Below are 20,025 nucleotides of genomic sequence, written 5' to 3' on the forward strand. Positions count from 1 at the left end.
ATATCTGAATATTAACTTTTTATTTATTTATTTTAATAATGGAAACACTGGTTTTACTGGTGTTGTATACTTTTATTTTTTTATTATTATTTGTTTTAAGGCCAAATTAGATAGTCTGTTTGTTTTTTTTTTTTCTTAGAAACTTCTGTACTGTCTTTGTTATCATGATGTTTTATGCATGCAGGTTCATCTGTAAGATTATTTAGATTTTTAATTCTCTCAATAGCAGAAATTTATTTTCTTGATATATTAAGTCTTCTTCAGGCTAATATAGAATTACATTATTCAGAGAAATTGAACTAATATATGAGTAAACTGAGCCATTACTATGACTAGAATGATATGAAAAGTATATATCCAAAATATATAATAAATGAACTATGGATATAAAAGCAGTGCTGTGCACAAAACCTTTGGTGATTATATTGATGTTGTTTCTCTTAGGGAGAACAAGGAGAACCTGGAATGAAGGTAAGGAAATTGATCATTTTTATACTTGTCAGAGTGTAGATAAGGACACTTGTATAAGAGGAAAAGTAATAGCAGAGATATTCCTCACATCTTGTTTCATGCAGATAAAGTTCTTATTTCCATGCGTAAGGCTGATACTGCTCACGAAAGTGAATTGTATACCCATCAAAATGATTCAGGTATTAAAGAGGAACATCACAGTGGAGATTTGTGTTGATAATCCAAAGGCTGAAGAACTTCAGATACATAGTCACTATATTAGTAGATATGTCAGAGTGGACTCTCAGTAGTGGGTTATCTTTTGGAATTTCTAATTCTACTGACCACAGCTTGGACAACTCTCTCTTTCTTTCTCTCTTTTTCTCATGCTCACACTCTGGAACACATGTACCACCCAGCAGCATGACCATGACATCACAGACTAGATTATGAAGTCATGTCTATCCCCTCACAGATTAGCTTAATCAAATCTACTGATCAAGCACTACCTCTAAGACAGAAAGTACCTGGGGTGGGCAAGGGAAGGATAATAAACTCTACAACAGAGGTCCCTTGGTAGAGAAGCTGATGTTGTTCATGCATATCTGTTATATGTGACGTTTGTGATCCTCTGTAGTGGGAATCTATTTAGAAAGTAACTAATGCTGTGAGGCTTAAATTGTTTGAAAGGTCAGGTGGTGTGACCTAGCTCCAAAGGAATCAGGATAATAACTCTGGCAATCCTAACTTGCTAGGAACTAAGTGTTATTGTTGGTGAGATCAGACTAAGTCCTAAATGAAGCAAATGATAGACAATAAGGTACAAATATGAGAAAAATTAAAACTAAAGAGAAAGTATCTAAGGAAATAAGAAAGATTCTAACAACACTACATGGGATAATTATGGACACAAATTTTTTTAAAGAAAATGGTGTCAAGTCAAAAACACAGAAATCATGCAAGGGGCTGCTAGGCCTGTCCAAAATTAACATAATGATAATTAATTGTAACAGGAATGTGCATGGAAAAATACAGCTACAGGAAAAAAATACAAGGACTCTAAATAAAATGGACTTGATGGAAAATTAGAACATCAGGACAATAAGTAAACTCTCTACAATATGCTGAGTTATGGAATTTTTTTTTTTGAGATTTTTTTTTTAAATACCTCCAGACTCTTCAGAATCTTGATATACAGATGAAGAATACACTAGTGGGTAGATTCCCATGAGCAGTAACCTACCTTGGCATGTGCTTGGTCACCAGAAAATATGCACAAAAGATGGGTTGATGATTGCAAGCACAGGATATAGGATACTAATTGTGGCTGAACAATAAAGAAACTTCAGCACAAAGATGACCACCAATGCCTGGTATTTCTTGAAACCTTACCTCTGTTATGGAGACATTGCAGGATGATATCTTCATGATGCCAGAGAAAATTGCCAATTTTGACTCCTTAAAAAATTCACCCCGGGGATCACTTCTGTGGCTCTACTCGACAGGGGCACAGGAAAATAATTTTCTTGGGTGGCAAAAGCCAGGGTACCTTTGTAGCTAGGCTTGTATAGGCCCTAGGGCCGATAGCCTAGTACCTACTTATGAACCTATGAATTTATTAATTGACAAGTCACATCCCAGAAGGCAAGAGATCAAAATCATACAGTAGCAAGAAAACAGAAGATAACCTGACAAGTAACAATTTCTTCCTGTTAAATCTAGGGTCAATAGGAAAAGTCTAGATGTCAGTATGTTTTTTTAAACAATCCAGTGATATCATGAAGTGGTAGAAAGTGACAAGAAAATCAAAATAGAAATGATTGCCTTTCATGTCAAACTGTGTTATGTGGAAGGGCAAGAAATGATTTGCTTTTGGAAAAAACAACAGAAGAGGTAATATAGTGGGCTATATTACATAATCAAAGCTTTAGGTAATTGAATACCTAAAGCTCGACACCTAAACAGCAAAAGCTGTAAACCTCGAAACGTCACTTCCGCAAATATTTTCATAGGGAAAAATTTGCTTGGCCGGACAAAAAAAAAACTTTCAAACCCTAATTGAGTGGGGGGCTTTGTCCCCTCCAGCCCCATGTGTGTGGGGGGCTGTACCCCCCACACCCCCTAACTAAATATACCAACACTGAGATCACTGTACAGTGGCAAAAAGGGGAGACTCTCGATAATGGCCAAACAAATTTTTTTCCTATGAAGAAATTTGCAGAAGTGGCCATTCGCAGTTTACTGCTTTTGCTGTTTAGGTTTCAAGCTTTAGGTATTTGATTACCTAAAGCTTCGACTATATGATATAGACCCCAAAACAGATGTCTTTGGCAGAACTTTCTGCAGATATTAACAAAGCAAGAGGGTGGAGTGAGAGGGATAGTGCTATATGGCTAAGATGGCTATCACACTATTTAAAGTATTAATAAAAGAAATGTAAGAGTGGCCTGTTAGAACATTTGTGATGTAGCAAAGAGATAAAAATAAGTTGTGTAATGAAATATGTAAGTGTGACACTGCTAACAGAAGAGGGGATAATGGAATCAGGGGATTTTAGACTGATTTCTCCAACTAAAGGAAATGCAAAGTTCTGCCTAAAGCATTAATAGCCAAAATGAAAAGGATACTGCCATGTTTTTTTGAAATGATGCCACATAAGTCTTGTTAAATGGAAATATTTAATTGAAGACACACATAGTCAACGCATTGAAAAACTCAGGTGAAGAGGTAAAGTAAATTCTGTTATTTATTGCAATGATGTTTTTTACTTATTAGAACAGATTTTTCTGAGAGATGCATTATGATGGAAGTAATTAAAACTAAACAAACATTGAATAGTTTATTTAGAAATAGAGATATTGGTAAAAAGAGAATAGAACATTTGAGAAGCACAAATCAAGTCTACCTACTTTCAATGGATCTGTTTTTTCTTTTTCTTTATTTCCTTCTTTTTTTGTGGGTAGTTATCGATGCACTAGCTATGCAAGATAGAGAAAATGTGGAGACTGAGCGAGGAAAGAATGTAAACATGCCATATTATAGTTTGCAGATAATTGTATTCTGTTCCCATGGAATGTGAAAAGTAGTGTGAAAGAGTAATAATTGTTTTGAAAAGTTCAGGAATGAATTAAAGTTGAAAAGCAACAGGGAAAAAAAGCAGTTGTAATATGGTTAATAGAAATCTATGGTGATGGAAAGGTAGAAGGTCAAAGGTTAGGAATGAAATTTAGTTTTAATATTTAGGGGACCATTCAGCCAAATGAGCATGATGCATTATCTCCATATAAGAAATGAATAGATACTATATTACAAAAATGAGAAAATAAATGAGAAAATAAAGTTGGGCACAGATGAGAAGGTTCAATCTTCTAACAAGCATTGCAAATGTGGTAGTTGTAGTTAAAACATTTAATCAGTGAAATGAAAAAAAATGTGGGATGCAGTTGCAAATAGTGACTAAGACAGTAATCTTGCAATTCATTCGTATGCTATGTTAAAGAAAGTTTATTGGTGTTGGGAAAATATTTGTTGATCATGATCTAATTCTTTCATTTCCTGAGTGCCAGGAAACCTTTACTGTCTTGATACAAATTTTCACATTCCTAACTATTGAGTAGCATCAATTGCCCTGCTTAATAAACATCAGCATGGGGCAATGCACCACTTTATCACACACCTGCAACTGTTAGTGCAGCATTTCATCTCCAGTGCAAGCCAACATTCTGTAATGACAAATGCATCTTTCTCATTGTTGAGATATTCATCACCACTATTGATTACCATATACTGCCCCAAATTTATTGAAATACAATGTAGAAAAAAGAAACAGCTGTAAGAAAGCTACAGATCTATTTTTCCTGTCATACATAACTCATTAAAGGATGTGTATTTTAAATAGCCAGAAGCTATAGAGACAGAACCAGGTAATAAAATAAGACAATAAAAGGTCAGCTACTTTAAACTTGTACCAAGAAAAGGAAGGGTATGCGACCCATAAATTTAAGTCCACAAATGACTAAAAATTAGTAAGAAACCAGAAGGAGTACAGTGAATATCAAATCTCGCTGTACTACTTTAATTTCTTTTTTTCAGGGAGCAATCCGTATTGCATCTGCAATGTGTGTGTGTGTGTGTGTGCTTCACCTTTATATCCCCAATATTTATATATTAGCCTTGAGAGTAAGTTGGAATAAGAGGAATCCTCCAAAGAATCACAAAACTTGGTTTTGAAAGTATCACTTGGTCTTAAAATGCACAGTCTCTTTCTTTCACACTGCTAGTTGTTCCCCATTGCAAGAGTGGCATTTGCATTGCTGGAATTTTAAATGGATCCTGAGGCACAAACAGTTCACAAAAGGCCCATTTCTGTGAATACAAACAATACAAGTGCAACATATTACTCAGTGTGTTAATCTGACAAGTAGCATAAAACTTGTCCAAACTGTATTCATTAATCTGAACCAAGTCTGTAATGCAGTCATGTTAAATTAACTCCCCTTCCTTCAAGGGAGAACATGAATGCTTCTGTTCTCTTGGTAAAGATGAAAAGCCAGACCAGGATAAAATTACTATTTTTAGTACCATGGATGACAAAGGTTTAGAGGGGTGACATCATAATACCATAAGTGACACATTTACTTTAAAGAAATAACTCCCAATAATGGATACACATCCAATGTTTCACTGTTGGCCAAGTTCTGTTAGCTGGTTCTAGTTTTGTGTCTTCTGGTCACTGCTACCTATACCCTGTTACTTCCTTCTTTTTTTGGTCTATCTAAAATTATTGTTATGTCTTCCAACATGTGCAAATACATACATATGTCTGTGGTCATCTTACAATATGGTGTCACTTAGTAACTGTATGATTACAGCTAATGGGGCACAGGTGCGGAAGAAAAGGGCAAAATAGTGATCTGCATGTGATATGAGAGGGTATTAGTGGGTAGGAGTGAAAGGTTATCAACTGATAGTAGAGAAGGGTATGTGAGAATTTAAGCAAAGAGGATGGTCAGTATGCAGGGGCAAAAGTGAGGATCTGTGGAATAACAGGAATATAGTGACAGGGAAATTATAACTAGACTCATGTAGCTGGGCTAAGACATGATACAATGTCTATCCAGTATGATGGCAAGGACTGATGATAGTGAATCTGAACACATTAAAAAAGGAATCAGGAAGAAACGAGATGGTGAACAAAATGAATGAAATGGATGAGCATAAGAAAAGCAGGACATGGACTAGGGAGGGTTGGAGAGGGGTTAGAAGAGCATTGTTGTGATTCCAGGGCAGCAGTGAGTGGGCTGAATATAGTGACCTCAAGGGGAAGTATAAGTGAAAGAAGGGTAGGAGCATTAGGCAGCTTTTCAAAGTTACTGGGAAGAGAGGAAGAAATGGAGACCAGTAGGTATCATCATGAATGGTGTGGGGTCAGTTCAAAGGCATCATAAGAGTGCGGGAGCTACAGGGAAGATTACTTTATAAAGGGTATGAGACTCTGATTAGGCTGATCAGGAGGGGGTTACAGAGAACAATGTGAGCTGGAAATCTAGTGAGGAAGAGGCAGCTAATTTATATATGTCATAGGGATGCTGGAGGTCCAAAGACTGACAGACTGTGGTAATAAGTCATACAGAGGGGGGATGCAATGGATAGCACTGTGTTGCAATTTCCATCTGTTCTGAGTATGTTTTGTAGAAGAAGAAGAAGAAACGTATAAGAAGATGGTATTGTTTTTTTCACGTGGCAATGACTAGGTGCTGAACGATGGCTGGGGGGCTCAGTTACACACAGTTAGGGTGGATTGTGATCATTTTTGGGGGGTTGTGTAAGATAGCTGAGGCAGTGAGATAAATCTGGATGAAAGATAAGTTAGTCACGCTATGAAGTAGTAGTTTACAATTTTGGTAGCAGAACTGAGCAGTGGTATGGGGAAACTAGAGGTGATGAATACATGGAAAATACAGGTGCTGGATATGTTGAAAATACAGGTGATGGGTAAGGGGGAAATGAGAGATGATGGGTATAAAGGAACTAGAGGTGATAGGTATAGGGGAACTAAAGGTGATGGGTATGGGGAAACTAGAGGTGATGAGTATAGGGGAACTAGAGGTGATGGGTATAGGGGAACTAGAGGTGATGGGTATGGGTAAACTAAAGGTGATGGGTGTGAGGAAATCAGAGGTGATCAGTATGGGGGAACTAGAGGTGATGGGTATGGAAGAACTAAAGGTGATGGGTATGGGGAAACTAGAGGCGATGGGTATGGGGAAACTAGAGGCGATGGGTATAGGGGAACTAGAGGTGATGGGTATGGGGAAACTAGAGGTGATGGGTATGGCGAAACTAAAGGTGATGGGTGTGAGGAAATCAGAGGTGATCAGTATCGGGGAACTAGAGGTGATGGGTATGGAAGAACTAGAGGTGATGGGTATGGAAGAACTAGAGGTGATGGGTATGGAAGAACTAGAGGTAATGGGTATGGGGGAACTAGAGGTGATGGGTGTGAGGGAATCTGAGGTGATCAGTATGGGGAAACTAGAGGTGATGGGTGTGAGGAAATGTTAATGGTAATGGATATGGGGAAATTAGAGGTGATGGGTGTGAGGAAATTAGATGTGATGGGTATGGGAGAACTAGAGGTGATGGGTATGGAAGAACTAGAGGTGATGGGTATGGAAGAACTAGAGTTGATGGGTATAGGGGAACTACAGATAATGGGTATGGGGGAACTAGAGGTGATGGGTGTGAGGAAATCTGAGGTGATCAGTATGGGGAAACTAGAGGTGATCGGTGTGAGGAAATGTTAATGGTAATGGATATGGGGAAATTAGAGGTGATGGGTATGGGGGAAACGAGGTGATGGGTGTGAGGAAATTAGATGTGATGGGTATGGGAGAACTAGAGGTGATGGGTGTGAAGAAATTACAGGTGATGGTATGGGGAAACTAGAGGCAATGGGTATGAGGGAACTAGAGGTGAGTGATGGGTGTGGGGGAACTGAAGGTGATTGATAAGGGGCAATTAGAGGTGGTGATGACTACTGTGCCATATGCAGTTATAACCCTTGCTGTATCTCACATACATACCACAACCATGTAAATGTTGTGTTTGGTTACATTTTATTTACAAAAAGATTTCAGAAAAGGAAAACACAGCCTATCTATATTTTTGCTTGGCTTTATTACATAACTTTTCATCTTAAGTAATCATTTAATTTACTTGATTTATTCCAGACATAAATATTAACTGCCTCAGAATGAGGCCTAATTTGGTGTTACTGGTTAAATTTACAGCAAACTTTTCACAAAGAGTACACGTTGTAATCAGTTGTAGTAATCCATAGCTTACAGTTCTGGAAATACTTATACACTTATAGTTAGAACAATTACTTTAAAACAAATGCTGTCCAGATTTTCACAGAAGACCCAGATTTTTGCCTCATATTTTTGTTCTGCTCCTCATATGATGTATGACTTTCTGGCAAGTCATTGATGATTGAAGTCACTAAAGTATAACATACATTTGAGATTCATATTTTATATCCTTAAGAAAATGCATTGTAATGCAGAGCATTTTATTCTAGTCAAAATTTAAAATTCGACCTTGATTTTAGGCCTTCGTTAATCATCATTTTTGCCTTTGTACAGATTTCTTGAACTTAGAGGTTGACAGGGATGCATTAAGAAACTCTCCTATTGTTCAATATTTCTAATGATGCAGAAACTAATAGATGTAAGTGACCCACTGTACAACTGATTTATGTGCTGTAAGACCCCTTTTATTTACATTATTTACATCTCTAAATGCTTCTGTGGTCTACTATTAATGATTCTCATTGTCCTAGGCAAACCTATTCAAAGTCACATGCAATGACTCACATTCCATATTACAAGTAAACATACACAGCTTTCTCACTCATTTCAATAACTGCTACTTCTGAAACACGGTACATTAATAAGTCAATTACCTCACATCAAACTTTCTTACATTACTGGTATGGTTATGCAGTGTTTAAAGTCATCCAGTGTTTATAAATATGTCATAAAATAAGAAACCATTACAAAATGCACAAAAACATAGTGATAAAAATAGCACATAATACAAACATGTATGCATGTGACCTTTATAAATATAAAAAAGAAAATGGCGCAAATCTGGCTTATAAAAAGAAAGTATTAAAGTAAAACACAGTTAACAAACCTAAAGTAAACATCATGCTGCAAATCAATTACAGATGCCAAGTTTTAATTCTTACTTACTAGACAACTAGGTCTGTCCACTGAGCACAAATGCTCGTTCCACAGGTACAAAGAGAAGTAACTGTGTTGGTCAGTGTCATACATTAAGCAAACAGAGAGTGAGTGAATTGAAACCCGAAGTTAAGGGAAAGCTTTTAGCAACTCATACCCTCAAGTTTGTTTGCTACCTTCTTTATTTATCCATTCATTTGTGCATTAATTCTTTAATTAGCTACTTTATGCAGTTTAGGGTCACAGGGGATCAAGAGTTTATCCTGACATCCAGTGGGTGCAAGGTAGAAAAAACAGTCTGAGGTAGGATGACAGCCTGTTTCAGGGTGCACACACACACACACACACACACACACACACACACACACACACACACACACACACACACACACACACACACACACACGCATGCAGACACACACACACACACACACACACACACACACACACACACACACACACACAGTTGTTCACAAATTACATGCCTATCTATAGGCAGTGTGAAGGATCACCATGTCTATTGCAACCGATTTTTGGAATATAAAAGAAAAGTGGAGCACTCACAGAAAAAACATTTACACAGGGAGGACACGCAGACACAGGGTGGACATGGAGATATAGGGGGACGTGCAGACACAGGGTGGGCATGCAGACATAGGGAGGACATGAAGATTCAGGAAGGACATGCAGACATAGGGTGGGCATGCAGACACAGGGAGGACATGGAGATACAGGGAGGACATGAAGATACTTGGAAAATATACAGACTTTGTACAAAACTCATGTAAGCTGAAAACCAGAGTGGAAAAAACACTGCTATGAGGTATAAATGCTAGCTGCTGTATCACAGTGCCACTCCCAAAGTCTTTAGTCTTGGAGTATTAAACACAATAATGTCAAGAGACAGAAGTAAGCACTTTGAAAATACACAGAAATTATGCAGTAAGTATTTTTTAAAAGAAAACATTAGTGTCCAGCTTAGTGTATGAATGGTGAGGTAACATAATACACTGCCATTGACCCAGAACATCTTAGCTGGTCTGCAGCAGGTAGGACCGAGGAGTGAGATACTTGGTAATCACACAAGAATCAGTAACAGAAATGACTCCAGGAAATGAAAGCAGCATCATAGGAAAATATTAATAGCGTCACAGAAAATTATTAGTGTAAGAGGTTATGCATTTGGCAGCAGAGGCACTGCAAGAAATGGTAACTTGGTAATTCTTTGCCAAACTACCCATGTACACACCAGCAATGAATGTTAAGTTCAAAAAGACACTAAAACAGACCTATAAAAATCCAGGTAGAACAAAGAGCCAGACTGAATGAAAACAGCCACCTTGGTTTCACAGACCTGTCTAAAATGTTTCTCTATGTACCTTATAATCAAGCTTTAGGATGTCACAGCTCTTTGAACCAGCAAGGCAAGGTGCGTGCAGCATTCCATGACCACAAGCCTCAAATAGGTCTTAATTCCAGCTCAGAAACAAAAGTGAGTCCATCAGGTAAAAAGTATAACAGCCCAGGCTAGGTAAGAGAAATCTACAAATTCTGCATCTTTCCATAAGCCCCTGTATACCTCCCACCAAACAACCAATTGAGGAACAGATTTCCTGGTTTTCTGTTTTTAGGCCACCTCTTCTTAACAGGCAATCGACTTTTTAATACATTTTATAGGCTCTGTGCAAGTCAGTGATCAGATGGTGCCTCTGAGTCACTGTTGGCAAGGGACACCTGAATACTATGGGCTTGTGGATTCACCTGGTTAACAAATGAGTAAAATAACAATAGAGACACAATACATACATGCATCAACAAAAGGAGCAGGACTGAGGAACTGTGCAATATCTTCCTTTCTTATGATATCTGACTACAGAGGAGACTGGATACATAATCGTCTTTCATTAAGACTTCCTTAGTTATGATTGTGGGTTTTGTTAGTGCAACACTGTGTAGCACATTGTCAGAATGGTCTTCATCTGACCAACAGTTATGTTGCCAAGACAGTTTTTCTAAGTAGCATCAATTTAATGACACTTGAAGGATTGATTTATTTCAATCTGACCGAGTGGCATCATTCCAAGCTGTAAAGCAGCCACAAAATTGAATTAACTTGTAACCCTTTTTTGGCCAAACCCCTTAGTGTATGGTTACAAAGGGTGTAGGTGCTACTACTATCCACTTTTATGATGAGGAGGGAGTTTAGCTTGTCTAAGCAGCACATAGCACTGGAAAGAAATGATATTTGCTATGTGCTTCCTTTTCATAAAGTACTATGAACTGGGAACTGTGTTAGAAGCAGGATATTTCATCGCAGAGTATTTCTAAAGAGCATTACAATCTTCCTTGCTCTCCTCTCAATATTACTGTGTACCAAATTTTAGTTAAAACCTCATGTGGTCCCATTGCTTCAAATATTAACTCATGTTGATTCAGTTCCTGACAGTTCTACTAGAAGTAATCCTTGCTATATTTCTGGCATGAGGGGCGGAGGTACACTTTGTCCTACCTGTGTATTTTTCTTGATAGAAGCAGTCAATGGGTTCACTATCTCTCTCCTTTGGGCAGCACTAATTGCACCTCCACTGAACTGGTCATCATACTTTACTTTTTTATTACTGGGAAGTGTTACACATCAGATGACTCCAATAGCAGACTAATTGCACTTACATGAAACATTAATTTTTTGTAGGAAAGGAAATGTTTGTGATTTTGCTTTCATATTTGCACAGTAAGGCACACAGCTTCTTCATTAATATTTAAAACTGACGTGTAGATATAATCATAAATATTCATGAAACAGTACTTTCACCTTCCCCTTATCTGTATCGGGAATTCACACTGGCCTTTTATACCATAGGCACCTGTCCCACTTTATATAGGTTATATGTATTTGGCCAGTTATGTCTTTAAAAAATATGAAAAATGGCAAATGTCCTCAGATTCTTAGACAAAATAAATCCTATGTTTTCACTAATAGTTGCATAAAAACTTGTTTTGTATTGAAACACCTTACTATTAAATGAAACAACCCCGATACACAAATCTAAAATACAGTAAGCAAAATAAAACAGAAACAACCCAAATTCTACAACTGTGCATTTTTATTTAGCAGAACAAATCTAGTTCAGTACTTTACATTGTTTGTGAGTATGGCTTGGTCCACAAAATCTCACTTTCCCATAAAAAATGTCCTATTTTCGGCATCTGAAAAGGCGACAACTGTAATCTTTCATTGATGTACAAACTCTTCTCTTACACCTACTTTTCTACTAAAGCAATGTATTGCACTTGAGCTCAAACTATCACAAAACTGACCACTTTATGTTAAATCCATCCATCCATCCATTCGTTCATCGATCCATTCACAATCCCTTTCCCATTTTTACACATGGGGTCGGGGTGTCACTTCAAAAGTGACAATCATATTTTTGATAAAAGGAAACATAATTCTGTTGTTTTTTATTGTCTGTCTGTCTGTCCAGTGGTGCAGTTATTATCTCTCAGTTGCTGCTTCTCTACTCCTTCAGTTACCCCACCACCTATCCCAGAGTTTCTTAAAGAAATCTGTGCTCTCATAGTTTACTAAATGGTTGGTCAACTTTTCACATGTATTCATTACGCTTTTCATGAAACAAATATTTCCTGTCATCTAGATCAAACTGTATAACCTCAGTCTGGTGCATATACACACTTTTCTTCTTTGTATTTCCTTTCGAGCTGTATGATATTATGTGGCCCCCCAAGAGACTTGAAAACCGACATCATGACTTCCCTTTCTCACCTGTTCTTAAATAAATGAAGATTTAATTCACATAGTCTTTCTATTATGTCCTTTAACCTCTGTTCCTTTTTTCCCCTGATAACCCTCAGATAGGGTTTTGATAAGGCATTGTTAAAATGTTTGTGGGGGGGCTAGGAATCTGCATGCTGCTTATTGTGTGCTTTTGCAGGTAGCAGGTGTTTGCATATGTTTTATGTTGATTTTCATATGTAATGTTTTTTTACATGCATATTAGGTACCTATCAAAATGTTTCCACACAAATTCTGTAGAAACTCTAAAGTAATGTGGGGAACAAAGGCAGAAAATCAAGTAAGATTTATAAACATTAATCTAATTCCTTTAAAAAGTGAATACAATAGGTTTTGCACAAATATGCATTTCCTGAAGAATAAAAAGTATGAAAATGCAATGTGTGTCAGTACTGACAAAATCAGACATTTTATGAGGGATGGTGCAAACAATATTAGACAAAATCAGGGATGTCCTGCAAACTCAGAGATAAGAGGTATGATGTGATGTCTGTGCAACAATGTTTGCATGGTAGGAAGATTTGTGTTATGTACAGATGGTTTGGTGTGTTGTGTTATTTGTGTCTGTGTGTTTCAGTTTTCTGAATGACCACACATGTAAATGCATTCTTTGTATTTGCAATCAGTGTATTTCATTGGTTATTTTTTGTGATGAAAGTGATTGTAGATGAAATTTGTTGATGCATTATGTTATTAGTTTCATTTACAATCTTTCATAACATACTCAGATGAGCTTTTGTGGTTGTCAGGAGAGTTTACTTGATGGCGTGTACTGCATTCATTTGTTTGTTCTGTGATACCCAGTTTATCCTGTTTAGTATTGCAGGGAAGCATAGGGCCAAATTCCAAAAGACATGCTCTTGCTTTAAGTCACTTACTCTGAGACTTAATCTTTTAGAATCTGTCTCTCCAGTATAAACCTTTTTATAGATAGGCGTTACGCCAAAGTAAGTCACTTACACTGACAGCAAGTCTTGGAATGAGGCCCAGAGTCTTTCCTCTCATGTAGACAAGATCTTCTGGATGGGCACACACACTCACACACACGCACACACACACACACACACACACACACACACACACACACACACACACACACACACACACACACACACACACACAAACACATGTAAAGGCTGTGGCATGCATTTGGGATTATGAAGAAACTGGAGCACACAGTGAAAATCCACATAGTTACAGGGTGGTCATGCAGATTCTACACAGAAAGCATCTCTCAAATGTTACTGATTTGCAGGGACATTACCAGTTTTGACTAAAATTTTAGCTCTGCCTCTCTTAATCCCTCCTAAAACTGGTGACTTTTGTAGAAAACATGCTGAATTGCATTTATTAAATAATAACAATATTTAGAGTTATAGACTTATTTTGTATATTAGCTCACATTCTCTTATTCTATCACAATCTGAAGTTGAGAGTACGAACATTTTGAAAGTGTCCCCAGTTGTCCCTGATTATTCATGGATTTATGCCTGAGCAGGCTGTGCAAGTTGTGAATGCCTTCCTCACTTTTAGATCAGTAGCTGCACAGACAGGGACTAAGACAGAAACTAAAGTGGAGGTGTCTCGACCTACATCAAAAACAAACATACTGCTAGGTTGGTAAAACAGGATGACGTGCTGTACAGGTCACCATAGATAAAATCCCATAACACATATTAGCAAGCTATAGGTCATCCTCTATGTCCCACAGAACTTATACCACATACTTACACCTACTGGAGACACTTAGCATCCAACCTAACACCTTACTCATGGGGGAATTTACCCACTAATAGACTGGGAATCTTACATGGGCTCAAATCTGCAATCATAGAGATTCCTGGACTTCCTAAATACAAATCTGCAGACATAGAGATTCCTGGACTTCCTAAATACTAATACTCTTGTCCAGTATGAATAGTCCCACTAGAGGTTCCAACGTACTGGACCTCAAACTCACAAATATGGGAGAACATTGCACTCCCCCCACCCCAAGGTCACATGCTCACTGGAAGGTCGACCATAAAGCTGTCTCCTTCAAAATCAAAATAAACTAGATAACCCCAATATACCCTGTAACAGCTAGGAACTAATGCATAGGCAAACTACCATTTATTAAGCAATAGTTTGTCAAAATTAGATGGCCCTCAAAACCCAGAGAACACAGCAACTTATAAAGAATTGTTCACAGAAGACTGTACAGCCATGTCAATGCTGCATAGAGGCTCCTCTGTACCTGTCAGAAGTAAGCCTAAAACTAATTCCAAAAACAAACCAGCCTGGTGGCATCACACATTAAACAGGTTATACATCAACATGAAACAAATCATGGCTAAAATTGAGAAATGTAACTGCCATAAAGATAAGAACTCTGTCATTGATTCAAAAAGGCAACTAAGAGGTTTAATTAAGTCCAATAAAGCCAGTTTTAGGCCAAGATAGCTTTCAAGGCAAAAGACAATCATAAGGCCTTCTTCAGCTATGCCAGAAAGCTCACAGGCAGCACACAGTAGTGTGCTGAACTGGTGGTTAATTTTGCCGCATTCACTGAGCTGGGCGATATTGTGAATCTGCTGGCTGACAGATTCAGTTCCAGATTTACCTCCCACTCACCCCTAGTCACCCCCCCCCAAGAAATACCTTCTAACGTAATCCCTCGAGCTTTAAATAGATAGAATGTCCTAGCTGCATTTGCTAAAGCCAAGAACACAGCCTCAATGGTCCCTGATAATATCCCAGGATGCCTCCTGAATCGTCTAAAATATAACCTATCAGGGCCACTGAATTGACAATTTAACTATAGTCTCAAAAGAGACTTTGTGCCATGAGAATGGAGGACTGCAATAGTCATCCCTTTTTATAAGGGTGGACCATCAACAGATCACAGAAACTGCAGATCCACTAGTCTGACTAGTCTTATATGTAAAGCCATGGAAAGAATTGTCATGGAAATGATAAACAAAGACATAGTCAACCTTCTGACACTGGATCCATCTGTTTGGCTTTGTCAATGGAAGGCTTTGCTAACTGAAAATGGTTGATTTCTTTGAGAAAGTCACCAAGGCAATGGATGAGGGTAAAATGGTACATACTGCCTACCTTGATCTGATTAAGGTATTTGGTACAAAATTCCAAAGGACATTGTTAACATTATGGAATTAGACATAAACCCCTATATAAAGCCCTGGATAGCCAGCTGTATCTCACATAGGACTCAAGACGTTAGGATTGGTAGACCACCAACACAAATAGGCTGGTCACCAGTGGGGTCCCTCAGGGCTGCATGCTGGCTCCACTCCTCTTTGGCATCTAATTCTCGGAAGTCAAGACCAATGTCAAAGTCCTCAGGCTGACCAAGTTTGCAGATGATTGCAAACTGGGAACAATCATAGAATCTCCCCCCCAAAGATGCAAACATCTTACAAGAGGGTCCAACACAGACAAATGGCTGGTGCTAAAGCTATAGCTTAAAACTCAATGCCAAAAAAATGCATTATAGTACCTTTTGAGCGGACAACCACCACAGAAAACTACATCATCAATAAAACACATCTAAAAGTTGGTCCACAAGTCAGGGATCTAGGAACACATGTAGACAGAAAACGGGCCTTTGACCAACATGTGTCCAAGGTAGAAAGGAAATCTTTCTATATTGCTGAACTTATATTTAAGGTCACAGCATCTAGGTCCAGAGAAGTCATGGTACCACTGTACACGGCCCTCATCAGACCCCTCATTGAGTATAATTCCTCCTTCAGTATGTACCTGACCAGTATATGCAGCAACTGGAACAACCACAAAGGTTCCTTTCAGGCATAAACACAATGTCCTATGCAGATCACCTCATAGCTCTATCTCTATACTTGGTCTCACAAAGAATACTGTGGTGCCATCTGTGCCTTGCATACAAGGCATCCCTGGACCCTGCTCTGATGAACTTTTTGCACAACAGCAAAATAGAATTAGAACAGCTAGATCTAAAGGTCTAAATTTTTGCTTGCAATATAAATAGGACATGCTGGAGAGACAGATATGTATGTCAGAGAATTCCCATTCTCTGGAATAGGCTCCCCATCCATGTGAAACAAAGTCCCTCCCTAACACAATTTAAACTTAACTTGGACCATTGTTTGGGAAATCAAAACTTCCCCCCTAGTCTGGTGCCTGTGTCTGTGATGGACAGAAATATTCAGTAAATAATGTCATAATCAACCAAAACCCCCTATATAAACATTTAAAACATATAACTTGTGGACACATATGGATTACACAGCTAGGCTTATAAAGGCCTAGTGTTCATTAGCCTAGTATATACCTATAAACCTATTTATTATATTTCAGTTTAGAGCTATGGAGTAGGGCACATATAAAAGAAACAAGAGCATGCAAGACAACATGCTAACTGTGACACTGACATCCTACACTCAGAGCTGTCAAGGTGATTCTCAACTAAAATTCCATTGATGGATGTGTGGAGGGTGCATCATTCCAAATTGTGTTTATTTTTCATCCAGGGAATTTTAAACCCTATACCCAGTCAGATTTGTTTTTGTTTAGTTAGTTTTTCGCTCTGGTATAGTTGGTAAAGGTTAGTGCATGTTGGTTATTAGCCCATATCACAGCAATGGTAATGTAAGAAACATTAGAATTAGACATTTGGCGTGAGATGTAGAGACATAATGCCTTTGTTTTGCACTATCACCCCTCGTTTTAAGTATATTGAGGGCTATTGCATGGGTTAGGGTGAAAGGTTTTCAGGTGGGAAGCAGACAGAAAACAGTTCAGGAAAAGGTTAAGTAACAGAAGATCTCGTGACTACAAAAGGAAGCGTCCAGGATAAGGCAAACACATTTGTGATTATATTATAGGTTTCAATGAAAATAAAAAAGAATTAAACTAAGTAAAAGAAAAAGCCAGAAACTTTCACCGTGTGTTACTCTGTCCTTCTTTATTATTTCGTCTGTCTGTGTCTAATATGGAAGGTAACTCCCCCCTCTTGGTTAAAAATCAGGGCAGTCAGTATTTAGAAAAAATGTGTTTTCTTATTTGAGTGCAGTCATGAGATATGATTACAGTTTCTTTATCTACTAAAAGTCCCTGGTGAAGTGCCGGTGGTCCCACAGTGGTCTCTTCAGGAATGCAGCACATTACTCTGTGGTATATGTGTGCAGTCCGGGCAGTGCCAGTCTTGGAAGGGACATTATAGTCATGTAATATGACTTTACCTAACTGTAAGAATGATGTGGGACATGTCTTCCAGAGTGATTTCATAAACAGGGGATGTACACTAATTCTTCACCTTAATTCAGCTACTTTGGGTCCTTAGTCTTAGCTTTGGTCATCTGCAAGAAAAACAGAGTGTCTTAATCTAAAGTAAGTAGGAGCGAATATGAGTATATTAATGAATGACAGATCCAAGAAACATGTTATGCTACATTGTAAAATCTCCCCGTTCCTTACAGTTTCATGGATTAATTCACTGCCTAGAGTGATGGCTGGCTTGACATGCAGCTAGTCAGTCAGATTATGTCTGTTCATACATACACAACTCTAAAACCGAGCATCTTTGAATCCTATGCACAGAGGACATGGCACAAGAATCATGCCCAGCACGTAGGCTAAGGGCAGTAGCTACTAAAACACGCCAGGCCATGGAAGACATAGGTGTGGAAGGAAGAAAATGAATGCCAAAGTCGACCATGGAAGACATAGGTGTGGAAGGAAGAAAATGAATGCCAAAGTCGACCATGGAAGGCATAGGTGTGGAAGGAAGAAAATGAATGCCAAAGTCGACCATGGAAGACATAGGTGTGGAAGGAAGAAAATGAATGCCAAAGTCGACCATGGAAGGCATAGGTGTGGAAGGAAGAAAATGAATGTCAAAGTCGACCATGGAAGACATAGGTGTGGAAGGAAGAAAATGAATGCCAAAGTCGACCATGGAAGACATAGGTGTGGAAGGAAGAAAATGAATGTCAAAGTCGACCATGGAAGACATAGGTGTGGAAGGAAGAAAATGAATGTCAAAGTCAACCATGGAAGACATAGGTGTGGAAGGAAGAAAATGAATGTCAAAGTCGACCATGGAAGACATAGGTGTGGAAGGAAGAAAATGAATGTCAAAGTCGACCATGGAAGACATAGGTGTGGAAGGAAGAAAATGAATGTCAAAGTCGACCATGGAAGACATAGGTGTGGAAGGAAGAAAATGAATGCCAAAGTCGACCATGGAAGACATAGGTGTGGAAGGAAGAAAATGAATGTCAAAGTCGACCATGGAAGACATAGGTGTGGAAGGAAGAAAATGAATGTCAAAGTCGACCATGGAAGACATAGGTGTGGAAGGAAGAAAATGAATGCCAAAGTCGAGACAGGTCAGCAGAGCATCCAGTTTCCATTCCTAGGGCTTCTCATATGTCTCAGCTTCTTTGTCGTAGAATTCCGGAAAAGGTCAAAAAGAATGGGAGGGGTGCAAAGGGCAAAAATCAGGGACAATATCTAAATATTACTCAAATTCACTTAAGCCATTAATAGAATAGTCGATTTTGCATCAACATACATTTTCTAAACAATACTAAGTATGAAACTTTAATGTCTGTCATTATTGACTGACTGTAATCCTTTGTGATTTACCAGAAAACTCAAAAAAATTATGAGCGACAGGGCAAAAATACTAGGCAAAATCAGGAACATTATATACAATTTTGGACATTGAGAAGCATGCTGTTGGAAATTGCTCATCTGTCCATAGTGGGGTCTCTGATTGCTGAAGAACAAACTGCCATCTTTCCCCAGGGATTGTTGAACTGATGTAAACTGCCCATACCAACCCTCATCTGCTTTATGCAGCAGCCAGATTGCTAATCTAACTTAAGTCACCTAGGATATATTCAGGGCTCCACCCAGCTATACAATGGAGCCAGGCTAAGTGAATTTCAATACATCTGCTTCAAGAACACATAACAAATGGTAGTAATCAAAGACCTGATTATTACTTCTTTTTAATAAATGGGGAATTTTTGTGACCTGTATATGAAAATATCCATAAAAATGTTTCTATGACAGCATGATGTGATTAACAGCTTTTAAAGCTGTTTTTGTTGAGTGGTACACCTTGTTTCTGAGTAGCATTTGTTGGCATTACATGTGTTGCAGCATGTTCTGTTGCTTTCCAGTTCAATTCTCCAGTAACTGCTATTTTTCTGGCATTCTGTTTCATATACTTTTATGTTTTTGGGGTCCGTAAGTAAGACCCTGGGTCCTGCATATGAATCTAGCTATAAGAAGGTTATTTTCATTTTGTTTTCAGATCACCATCATATCATTCAGTTTATTACATTTCCGTTATGCATTACATTCTTTTCTCATTACCTTTTTCAAGTATATAAAGCCCTGAGAAATACCATCCTTAAACTGCATTCCAAATTCTGGACAAAACTGGACTGTTCCTATTACAGTTTTCTCACTCAAATCGAAGAACTTAAAATTTCAGTACTTTCCCCAAATTCATCT

At 38.2% G+C, this 20,025-nt stretch overlaps 1 protein-coding gene across 1 annotated transcript in view; it reads left to right on the forward strand.

Annotated features, from left to right (window-relative positions):
• LOC122815075 overlaps window positions 1-20,025 on the forward strand; it is a 3,014,144-nt gene that overhangs the window by 1,540,687 nt on the left and 1,453,432 nt on the right. The window contains exon 81 of the mRNA XM_044087319.1: window positions 445-471. Within this exon, the coding sequence (XP_043943254.1) occupies window positions 445-471 (27 nt within the window). The remainder of the gene's footprint in view (window positions 1-444; window positions 472-20,025) is intronic.

This window comes from Protopterus annectens, chromosome 11.part0 (assembly GCF_019279795.1).
Source record: "Protopterus annectens isolate FY-2018-M chromosome 11.part0, PAN1.0, whole genome shotgun sequence".
NCBI classification, from domain to species: domain Eukaryota; kingdom Metazoa; phylum Chordata; order Ceratodontiformes; family Protopteridae; genus Protopterus; species Protopterus annectens.